Source organism: Polyodon spathula, chromosome 15, assembly GCF_017654505.1.
Source record: "Polyodon spathula isolate WHYD16114869_AA chromosome 15, ASM1765450v1, whole genome shotgun sequence".
Taxonomy (NCBI): Eukaryota; Metazoa; Chordata; class Actinopteri; order Acipenseriformes; family Polyodontidae; genus Polyodon; species Polyodon spathula.
Window position 1 is genome coordinate 17282054 of NC_054548.1, and position 12015 is coordinate 17294068.

General features: G+C 35.9%; 1 protein-coding gene across 1 annotated transcript in view; it reads left to right on the forward strand.

Moving 5' to 3' along the window:
* LOC121327676 (cAMP-dependent protein kinase catalytic subunit PRKX-like) overlaps window positions 1–12015 on the forward strand; it is a 43171-nt gene that overhangs the window by 6575 nt on the left and 24581 nt on the right. Inside the window, exons 2-3 of the mRNA XM_041271820.1 lie at window positions 8920–9088; window positions 10023–10286. Of these exons, the coding sequence (XP_041127754.1) occupies window positions 8920–9088; window positions 10023–10286 (433 nt within the window). The remainder of the gene's footprint in view (window positions 1–8919; window positions 9089–10022; window positions 10287–12015) is intronic.

The window sequence follows — 12015 nt, forward strand, 5'->3', positions numbered from 1 at the left end:
TGTAGAGCTGCTTATGACATTGTTGAAGGGAAAGTAAAACAGCCTTTTTTTATCAAAATACTGTGTATTTCCCAGAAAATAGTACCAGGAAAGTATTTAATAATAGACAAAAATCTGGTATAAATCAGTAAAAACCTACATCCAGTAAAATTCGGAATAAACCACAAACGCAGAAACGCCAAGTATCAATAACCATTATTTTCCAGCTTACTGTATCCCTTTCATGTCACGGTTGCCTTTTCAGGATAATGCCAATTCACTGACTACAGATACAAAAGTTCATACAAATGGTAATGACAACCAATTGCTGTCATTAATGTATTGCTTTTCTACAGGCTACTTTCCAACCCTCTTCCGTCTTTACAGTGTGGACAGGGCAGGCTGTGTAGATGCTTGACTGGGTTCACAGAAGATTCCATGTGTATAAAGTAACGGACAAGATAAGTAAACCGGCTGTCTCGCCCTCCCCTGGGATTATGACTAAGGAGAGAATGACAATGAGATTCTCTTGCCGCAGTTCCTCGGCTGACTGATATGTTGATAATTTATAGCCGCCTGGGGTTCTGCTTTTTATGTGTTTGTAACAATTGCTATACTTGGGACAGTTTGACTTGTGGTTTTTGTAGGACCTGAATATTATCTCAGGAGCCACTTGTATGGCATGTTACACTTGCATATCATATCCTGTACTTTTTAAAGGGAATCCACTGTAATAAGTATTTTGAAAACTAGCCTATATTCTTTCTTCTCATTCATGATATTATATGAGGTGCTATGTATTGTAAATGCATTGAACATGTATTTTATGGGAATATATGAACTTAAAAGTAGGAATTCAGTAATAATCAAACTGGAATCATTGCTAATTATTGATAAAATGCTATTTACCTATTATTATTATTAGCCTTTTTTCAGTGGTGCAGTGATGCTGTAGCCAAGCAGAAACATTCTTTGTAGAGATACTTTAAAATTAAAGATTTCAATATATTTTGAATTTAAAAGCTCGCTGTCAGGTCTACGATGTTATACTTTATCATAGGGGTCAGACGTTGTCGTCCCATGCCTGTGGCTATCCCCATCAATCAAGCACAAAATAAGATGGTCCCGCTTTTCAAATAGAAGCAGCAGCTCGAGCATTGGTCACAGCACACTGAGGTGGGTGTGGCACTGTGTGAAGTGCAATACAATATGTAACTTTTAACGATTTATGAACATAGTTCTGTTTCTGAAACCACTGTTCGTGTGCTTGGGGTTTTCCAATTCTATTCTGTTTTCAAATTCTGTCAGATTGTAGTATATTTATATACTGTACTTAATGAAAATTCAAAATGAAAAGGTTTTCCAATCTAAGCATGTCTTTATTGGTATTCTAGTGCACACAATTTTGTGGCAACTGTGCTGCGTTTCATGTTTACAAGGCTAAATGGAAGTGCAATATAAATCCTGCTATACCAGTGGTTTCCAGCCTGTGGTCTGTAAGTAAACTGCAGGTGATCTGCAAACAAAACTCCCAAAATGTGTTTACACAGTTCTTGCAAAACCGCATTTTTATAGAATCGCAGATTGTGCTACTACTAAGCAACGCAACAAAGAGCTTTAACCATGTGATATGTAATTACAAGATATGTCAGAAGTCTGCATTGCATTCAAAGCCACCATTGACTGAAACAGCGTTCAAATGTGAAACAAATAGTAACCAAATAGCTTACGTATTGTGCAGGCACATGTGCCTTGTCAAAATTAGAATTTTTTTTTTTATCCAGCATTATTTAAGTACATTTATCATTCATATAAATCCACATCTTCCTAATTTGTGCTATTTTCTACTGCTTGTGGCTGTCCATAAAAGTAGCGTGCTGCACTGAATATTCCTTTGGAATTACTACATTTAAAATAAATAAATATATTAAACACAGTTTTAGTACTTTTCATTTTCAACAAATTCAAATGTATGCTACGGTGTTGCCAGGGATATAGAAATATAGTTATTCTTTCCATACGTTTCTGGAGAGGTTAGCTGCATATAATAACAAGTTAATGTGAAACAAAAATAGGCTATATAGGTAGCTTGACTTGTGAACTGTACCGTAGTGTGAATGATCAATTTCAGCTTCATGTTATTATGTGTGTTTATTCAGCCAGGTTTAATACCTCGCAAGACTATATGCCAAAAGAAAATTCCAGAAGTGGTTAGTAAAGTCCTGTACACTCTGTAGTCATTTTCGTAATTTTTCAGATTGCATCCCACCCACCTCTTCTTCGTATTCCAGTGTTTTTTATATGTACATCGAGTGAAGTTCGCGAATGGAAAGTTGCGTTAGAAATGGATAGATTAATTTACTGCACAAGGTAGTGACTGCAGGGTCCAGCACTGGCGTTTACATTTACTGGATCCGAGGACGACCCAACCCCCAGTGCATTATTTGTCAGGAAGTTTTGACCAACAAAACTCTTAAACCTGCAAAATTGAGATGACATTTATCTGCAGTGCATTCAGAATGTGAAAAAACTAAACATGTTTTTAAATAAAGAAACAGGAACTTTGCCATCAGCAACTTTCAATGTGCAAAATAACAACATTCCTTGCTGACGAAGATAGGATTCAAGCCCAGGAATCTCATTAAGAGGTACGTTATATAAACACTTCTGTTTCTACATGTACTTATACCTATACACATAAAATATTGTTTCAAAATGCTGAAATGAAAAAAATACGTGGCAAGTGGTCTGTGGCAAAAATCTGAACACCAAAGTGGTCCCTACATTGAAAAAGGTTAGAAAAACCCAGGTATTTATAAATGTAGTGCGACCCCTGAGTACTGTGCCACTAATTTTCCTAATCCACTATCAGTACAAGAATATGCTTTTTTAAGTTTCATCTCAGTAAACATGTCACATGCTATTTGATTTACCAGTATTATGCTATTATCCACTTGTGGAAGATTTGTATAATCTATCAAAATACATACATCAAAATGTTTGAGTTCTGTTTAAAGCTTAAATACAATTTCAAATGCACAGAAATCCTAATTTACAAAGTTGTATCATGACTGGTTCAACATTATCAACTGAAACGTTTGTTTAAAATACCTTGAAGTTATGAAGTGGGGGTAAAAATGTATTCAAGTGACTTGGGCAGCATATTAAACAATAATATTGCTACCAAATAGACTAGTACCAGCCTCATTGTAAAGATGACCATGAATAAGTGAATAATATAGTACAATACTATGTGATACAGTTACTGAATACACAAGTTTTTTTCATTATAGGCTTCCATCTCTTCATAAATCATGCATGTTCTTTTCACCACTTACAGTACCATAGAAGCTGCTGTAAGTAGCTATTTCCTGCCTCAAAACCTGAGGATTTTTTTTAATGGTTTTGAATGCAAATTAGACATTTGCTTCTGTTCCTGGCCATGTTTGTCCTTTACAGTATGTGTCTTGCTTAATTGAATTGCAAATTTTACATTTTGTACTGCAGGTATTAAATCCTTAAAGAACCACTTGGCATATACAGTATATATAATTCATTTTTAACTGATGGACTCTTCTTGTTTAGATGTACTGTTATCACATCACTTTCTGTTCTATGTGGTGTTTTGTACATCCACTGAAGGATCTTTATTGAGACCACAAGTGTGCCTGGATATTATGACTTTAACAGAATAGAATACAAAGTAAATCTAAACAACATAGTAAGCAATAAGACCTGACACAGAGGGCATTACTAGGCATTATACGACCGTTTGGGTAATGGGGCCCAAGACGATTACAACCAAATGGTTGTATAATGCCTGGTAAGGCCCGATGGTAAGGGTCTTATTGCTTATATACTTCAGTGTTACAGCACAATTAACTATAATTTGTATTGATTTTAACTGATTTTTTTTTTTTTTTTTTTTTTTTTTTTTTTTAAATGTATCCTTCCACATAAACACTCTAAAATGAATGTTCTATAAGCATAGCCCTCCATAACAATGATCTTCTCTTTAAAATGAGTACAGAACAGAGTGTTCTGTCTGTATTTTGGCCAACATGCCGTTTATTTGTAGACATGTTTGTCTTTTTGTTCAACATTTTTATTTCTAACAGTTCAGTGCTTCACTAGCAGTACTGTGTCTGTATACTTCCTGGTCTGACGCCCCGCTAAAGCCATCCTGTTCACAGCGTACAAAACAGTTTCATATACATGTTCACTGGCTTTTTATTTCTATATGTATTTAGTACTACCAAATGCAGTATTCATTTGGGCAGTTAAAACAAGTGATGCAGTTGGATATAAGAGTGGTAAAACATATTTAGGCCAAGACAGTCAACTGCTATCAACTTTGAGAACTAGAAGTACTGTACTTTTGACACTCTGCTCTTTTAAATTGGTCACTTTTAAACATTTTAACATATGCAATATATTAATACTTATGACATTTGTCAAGTTGAAGATTGATATTTACTGTAGCATTAGAAAATACCTAAATATTTTTAGGTGAATTGATTACTTTCGAGCAAAATTGGAACTTTTGAACCACATAATGTCAAAGTTTAACTCAAGTGACGCACGGTTTTAAAGGTTCTGCTTTCTGGCTCAGTACTCAGTACGTATTTTTTTCTATTCCATTTATAGTTTTATATAGTAAATAAATGGCCCAGCACCCTCCAAGTCTGCTTTACAGAAGATACGTTTCATTTCAAAATGTTCTATCTTGTCCTAAGAAGGGCCCCTGTTTAATAAAGCCATTGTACTTCTCGGCAAATAAATGTCAAAACTGGTTTATCAACAAAGTAGACTTAATAGGTACAGTACCATATGCTACTAATAAGATATGAACATTAGAAGCTGTTTTGATGAAGTGAAAATACAGTACCACTGATCTGAGACCTGTAACGTGTTGTTTTACAAAAATCAGAAAATCACTTTTCTGTGTAGTAAATGTCCTTGTAAAAGTACTAATTATAGAGAGTTTCTCACTTAAATATGGAACACAAATCTCTTAAATTTACAATAAGCAATATCACGCCCCTCTTAATTGCTAAAAAAAATATAAAACCTTGCTGTAAAGTCACACCTGGAATGATAACAATAACCATAAATCGTTTATGGAGCGGTCACACAGCGATTGGTAGGTGAGGCTGCTAGTAAATTAATTAGATACTAGTAAATTAATATTATCTAATTGTTAGGGCTGTCAATCGATTACAATTTTTGATTTGTTAATTTATGGGCATTAGTTGATTAATCGGTGCACATTTTAATAAAGGTAATGATATTATAGTGGCTTTCCTGCATAGTAATGCTAAAAAATCAGTAGAATCTTAAAAAAAAAAAAAAAAGGCAATGGCAATTTGGTCTATTTAACATCATTGTTATTATTGTTTTTATTTTAGTAAATGGAACACAGCTTCATAGAACATCGGTTGTTTACATAGCTATGTACTTGGCTTTCTCTTTGTACCTCTGAATCTAGCAGAACCTGAGGCACCAAAGAGATTAAGCCATTCGGGATCTTGTTACAGTGAGGTACACGAGAATACTGTGGCTACTGACAAGTGATCGCTTAACATGCTGTCGTAGTCAGAAATCAGAGAAAGTAATTCCACATAATTACCTCTAAATTTGAAGAATTGGTGCCTTCATCAGTTCAAGTATTTCTGGTGTGTACTATACCTATAATTTTTTCTGAGACAGTTCTTAAAATTTGATTCGGAACCAAGTCGACTACAATGTCTCAGTTGTCTTATGACATTTTAATTTGTAAAAAGCAATTTGAAATATTACTTCAAAGTTCTCAATACAATCCTCAATAACTGTCTTTATAATAAGCAATATCGCACAAAACCCTACCCTAACAGAGTTGCCCTGCCTCTGCTCACTAGTGATTGGACAGCTGTCTCACCAAGTCCAATGCTGAGCTTTTGACGTCTAGGCTCAAGCAGTGGAGCTTGTTGGATGGAAGTGTGCAAGTCGCAGATCGGAGGAAGCATCACCAACCTTTTTCCAGCTTCTTCACCCGTCAAGATGGGCTCTGCTTCTGCCACAATGTGACCAGTCTGTTCGAGGCAATCGGAATCGCCTGTAACCAGAATGAGTGGCGACTCTTCATTGACAGCTCATCCAGGAGCCTCAAAGCCATGCTGCTCCATAAAGGTAACAAGTATCCGTCTCTTCCCCTGGCTCACTCGGTGCACCTCAAAGAGGATTACAGCAGCATCAAGACCTTGCTGGACGCCTTGAAGTATGATGAGTACGGCTGGGAGGTCATAGGAGACTTCAAAATGGTGGCATTCCTGATGGGTCTCCAAGGCAGTTTTACCAAGTTTCCCTGCTATCTTTGCCTTTGGGACAGCAGGGACACCAAGGCGCACTACCACAGGCGAGACTGGCCACAGCGGACCGAGTTCTCTGTGGGGAGGAACAACGTCAAGTGGGAGTCACTGGTGGACCCCCGGAAGGTGCTGATGCCACCACTGCACATCAAATTGGGCCTTATGAAACAATTTGTCAGAGCTCTAGATAAGGAGTCGGCAGCCTTCAAGTACCTTCAAGACTTCTTCCCTAAGCTGTCTGAGGCAAAGGTCAAAGCCGGTGTCTTCGTCGGACCACAGATAAAGAAGATCCTGGAGTGCAATGAATTCCCCAAGAAGCTCACTAGTAAGGAGAAAGCGGCTTGGAACAGCTTTGTCGCAGTGGTTCATGGCTTCCTGGGCAATCACAAGGCCGAAAACTATGTGGAGCTGGTTGAGACTCTGGTGAAGAACTACGGCACAATGGGCTGTAGGATGTCCTTCAAAGTCCATATCCTTGATGCTCATCTTGATAAATTCAAGGAGAACATGGGAGCATACTCGGAGGAGCAAGGCGAGCGCTTCCACCAGGATATACTGGACTTTGAACACCGCTACCAAGGACAGTATAACGAGAACGTGATGGGAGACTACATTTGGGGGTTGATTCGTGAAAGTGATTTACAGTATAATCGTAAATCTCAAAACTACTCGCTTCTAAATCTTTTGTAGTCATTTTTGTATTACTTTAGTATAAATACATGTTAATTTGGATTCATATGTTGTTTTTTTCTGACTTTATGTGAACGAAAAGACACACATTCGTCCGTTTTCTCATTGGAAATAGGTAAATTTCAAAATATCACTGTCCTGGTCACAAAAGCAAAGTTTGTGGGGAATAATAGACATTTTCTGTACTTTTGAGGCATAAGCAATTAAGAAATAACACTTACTACCCAGGAACAAAAATTGTGTTACATAGTGTTATCAGTGTAGACACAAATTTAATGCATGCTCATGTTTATATTAGCAGACTTTTTTACTTAAAAAAAAAAAAAAAAAAAAAAAAAAAAAATATACAGGGGTCATGAGTCGATAATCCTATCGTCAAGAAAACGATCATGCTTCAATGTGTGAATCGATGAATCAGCACACCCTAATATTAAGGCTGTTAACAGATTAATTGGACTGATTTAAAGAGTTGATCGCAGGTTAATTGTACAGTTTTTTTTTTTCTTTTTCTGTTTGTGCATTGTAGCATTAAAATAAAAAAGTAACATGGGAAATTATGATAAATGGGAATCTTTAGTTAGCTACTGTGTATACTTCATGCATACAGATGATCTTCAACCACGCACAGTAACAACTTCATTTTTTATGGTTATGATGAGAACAATATTGAAAAGTATACAGTGACAGTAAGCAGTAACCTTGAAAGCTGTTTACATTTTTATTGCCATTCCATAAAGAAGGTTTTTGTTAAGCCACACTATAGGGTAGTTCAGATGTTTGCAAGTCTGTACAAGCCACTCCTGTCTCTTACCATGATACAGTTTCCAGTAACAATGAGTACCTTTTCTTTTTAATTTAATGTTAAGTGTTTGAGTGTGCTAACATGAAATGATCCACAGCTACAGTAATGAAAGGGGAAATACTTAAGTTGTTGTTATCATCCTTGTTAATGAGGTCTATTAATGATATAAAACAGTGGGAAATATATTATACCACTGTTTAACTGTATTTTAATCTGCTGATCTTTCTGGCCATGGGAGATTTAACAGTACAGCGAATACAGAGTGGAAAATGTGATGCAAGCTTGGGATGGTTATGAAGATATGCTGGTGTGTAGAACATTTAATGTGTTAGACAGTTTCTTCTCCAAATGCAAGATTTGTCAAAATATACTGTGTAATGAGCTGCTTTGAAATGCTACTTTTTTTTAATGTTCAGTGTATCCTACATATCCGATTCATTTCTGAATTTGTTTAAATAATTAGACATAAGAATGTAGACTTGTACTGTAAACTGTTATTGCCAGTGTTGGCTATATAGTTATCAAAAAAGATATATGTTGGATAGTGTCTAAAATTGGTGGTCAGAGGGGTCACCAAAACAATTGTATCACAAGCATAATTATTTTTATTTATGTTGTATACCTGCTTAGTCAATTTCTGAGTTGTTTTAGTCTGTCAGAAATGTTTTGTTTTTGTAATGTCAAATCTACATAAAGATGTATTTGTGCAATATATTAAGAAAGGGGAGTTACTTCTCAGTTCAAAAAGTTTGAGAACTACTGGTTTATAGCATCCCAGTACACCTGAAGAGCCACAAGCTGAAAGATGTGTCTACTTGACTTCTTTTAGCTTTACATGAACATCCTAGTTTGGCTCACACACTAGTTTTTTAGTGGATATGTTTTTTTATTTGTTTGTTTTTTTTTTTTTAGGAATTTTGCTGACGTAAATCCAGGCTGTCACTGAGATGTTGCCACAAAGTTATTGTTTTATTGCCTTCACTTTTCACTCGATAAATCACAAGAAATATTGATAAGGAACTACTACTGTGTTAAAACAATGTGATAATCTAGACAGCTACTGAATCTGAAAACACTGACTCATCCCTTTTTGCTTTTTAGGGACTGGAACCTTCGGGCGTGTCTTTCTGGTAAAGGAAAAGAAAACAAGAGGATATTTTGCATTGAAAGCAATGAAAATACCTGATGTGATTCGACTAAAGCAGGAACAGCATGTACAGAATGAAAAAGCAGTATTATCGGAGGTTAACCACCCATTTCTAATCAGATTGTAAGTGTCAGTTTAACTCTTGTTAGCCAGGAGTTTAATCACGTGAAGGTTTTCAATGTATAAAAACATTTAAGTGCACATTTATAGAGAGGTCTGTCATTTTGAAATACAGTAAAGGGGTGACATGAAGTTGCTTGGGGTACTGTATAACATGACACAATGCAAAAGGAATGAGCTGAGGTCTCAAACGCCCAGCTTTTATATCTATACAGTAGTTAATTAACCATGTGGTGAGCATCCCCTATTGGCTATTTTTTGTATTGCATTGTGTTCCCAAAATTCAGCTCTGTACTGTATGTCGGCAAAATAAGTCATGGTACAGTGTTTATACCCCAAACCAAGCAACCTTATTACAGGAAGTTATTCCTTAATAATGTGAGGATTGGTCTCAATGACAGACACCTGATTAGCAACCTTTTGTCTGGTTTTGATTACTACAGTATGATATACATCCACACTATCTGGAAGTACATTTTGTAATTTTTCATTTTAGTATAATGCTAACGATAATCAATTACATCTATTGATGGGCCACCTTTAGGAATTGCTTTTCAAGATGCTGGTTCTGGGATTGCCATGAATAAATTTATAGCTTCAAGTAAAAGTTGTGTTGTATTGTGTTTTGTTATCATTGGCAGTTGGTAATATATATATATATATATATATATATATATATATATATATATGATTACTATGTACTATATATATATTTATATGTGATACTTAAAGTTCGGGTCTTCAACGTGATCGGTACTAAAATACACTTTGCATGTACACAAAAGCCCTTCAGCTGATTAAATTAATTATTTTCTAAATAATTTATTTATATAGTTATAGATTTTGCAGCAATAATACTATGAATCTTCTGCCTTAAAATGTGCCTTTGAGCAGAAGTTGCATGTTTCCTAAAATGATGATACTCTTGCTCTTGCAGGTTTTGGACCCATCACGACGAGTGTTTTTTATATATGTTAATGGACTATGTGCCCGGTGGCGAACTTTTCAGTTACTTACGCAACATGGGCCGCTTCAACAACAGCACAGGACTGTTTTATTCTGCAGAGATCGTATGTGCAATAGAATACCTACACTCCAAGGAAATCGTTTACAGAGACTTAAAACCGGAGAATATATTACTGGACAGAGACGGCCATATCAGGCTTACAGACTTTGGATTTGCTAAAAAGTTGGTAGACAGGTATGTATTGGTGTAAAGTCAGCTGGTACCTATATTCTCACAAATGCTTACAGACCATAGGGAAACGCATATTTCACAAGCAATGCTTTTTCAGGACTGAAGGAGCTGCACCTTTTGACCTTATAAAATAGAAGGGTGAGAGAAGAGACACAAAAAAACTCAATTGCATAGACCATTTTAAACTTGGAAATTGAAAAATGAATAAAGACTGATGCAGGGGTTACCATGCCTTGTTCCTGCCGATTCTTTGGGATCTTTCAATAGCTGTCTGGATACTGTACTGGACAAGCATGAATGGGCAGAATGGACTCCTCCTTGTTTTGTATCTTTTCTTATCTTCCAGTACTGCATGATCTTAAGTTAAAAAAAAAAAATATTTGGGTGGAGCACACGATGTGCTGCTTTAGCGTTTCACCCATTTTCTGAGAGCTGAATGGATATGTATGTCTGCAGCTCAGATTGGCAGATGACTCAGTTGGGTTTATAAGTAATAAGCTGTTTTCTTTTGATTGTCTATTTCTTTGCTTTTGCTACAGTATATTTATATGCAAAATCTGATTTTTGTTAGGCTAGTTTTTTGTTGGCACTATGGCACTGCGGTGTGTATTTTAAAAGGTCACCCTTGTCGCATTTCACAATAACATCAATAAGCACTTTTTTTTGCTGGTCTGAAACCAAAAGTAAGCACAACCTGTTATCCTATGAAGATAAAACTGAAGAGGGAGGAGAGTTTACAGCCATTATCTCTTGTTTTGAGTTTGGAATAGAGAGAAACCGGTTTTAAGGGTTCCTGCATTCCACTTAGCCTTTGACAACATTGACATTGGCAGTACTGTTTGAACATCTTTTAACCACCTCTGTAGAAGGACGACCTGTCTGCTAGTAGAAATTGCATTGAGATGAAACTATTCCCCTTTTCAAGAGGGTCCTAGGGGTTAATGGGTTACATCTTTAATCAGAAAGCACTGTTCCCGAACTCGTGTGGAAATTATTTGAAGGGTAAATCACCACCCAGCAATAACACGGTCCTGAAGCACCATATACTTTGCTAACACTCCCGGTTCTGTGTTTGGTATATTATTTACTGTTTATTTAAATTTAAATTTTTTTTTTTCTATAATTTTGTGGTAAAGGCCTTAATATGAGTGCTGTACCAAGCAGCAAGAAAAAAAAAATGTATCACTTTCACCTTTTTTATTTATTTTTTTATTTGGTGGAGTGTGCAGTTAAGTCACATTTTACTGTAACACGGAACAAGAGTGTTGGACACTGCCGCTTTAAAGAACGTTTTCTACTGAGCCAGACATTGCTATTAAAATGCCCCTCTTAAAAACAAGTAACCTAATTTTGTGAGCACAGTTGTCTTTTTAGAAGGCACACTGTCAATCCATTATATCCTGGTTATTTTAATACAGCACGTCTGTCCTGGTAGCAGTAAGCACTGCCATCTAGTGGATATCATAATCGCAATTTAAATATGAATCAAGTCGAAGCACCAGTAATTCTAGCATTTAAAAAAAGGTTAAAATCAGACTGTTGCTCTTGTTATAAAAGTACAGTAATTGTACTTGTATTATAGTGTCTCTGTGAGTATTATTGCCGTAGTTGAACTGAGTGGTTTTGTTAATTGGCTCTGGCTTTATCTATACGGTGTTTCATATGTAATATGACTTATTTCATAGTATGAAAATAGGTATTTCAAGATATTTTACAAAATAGCATTGTGACA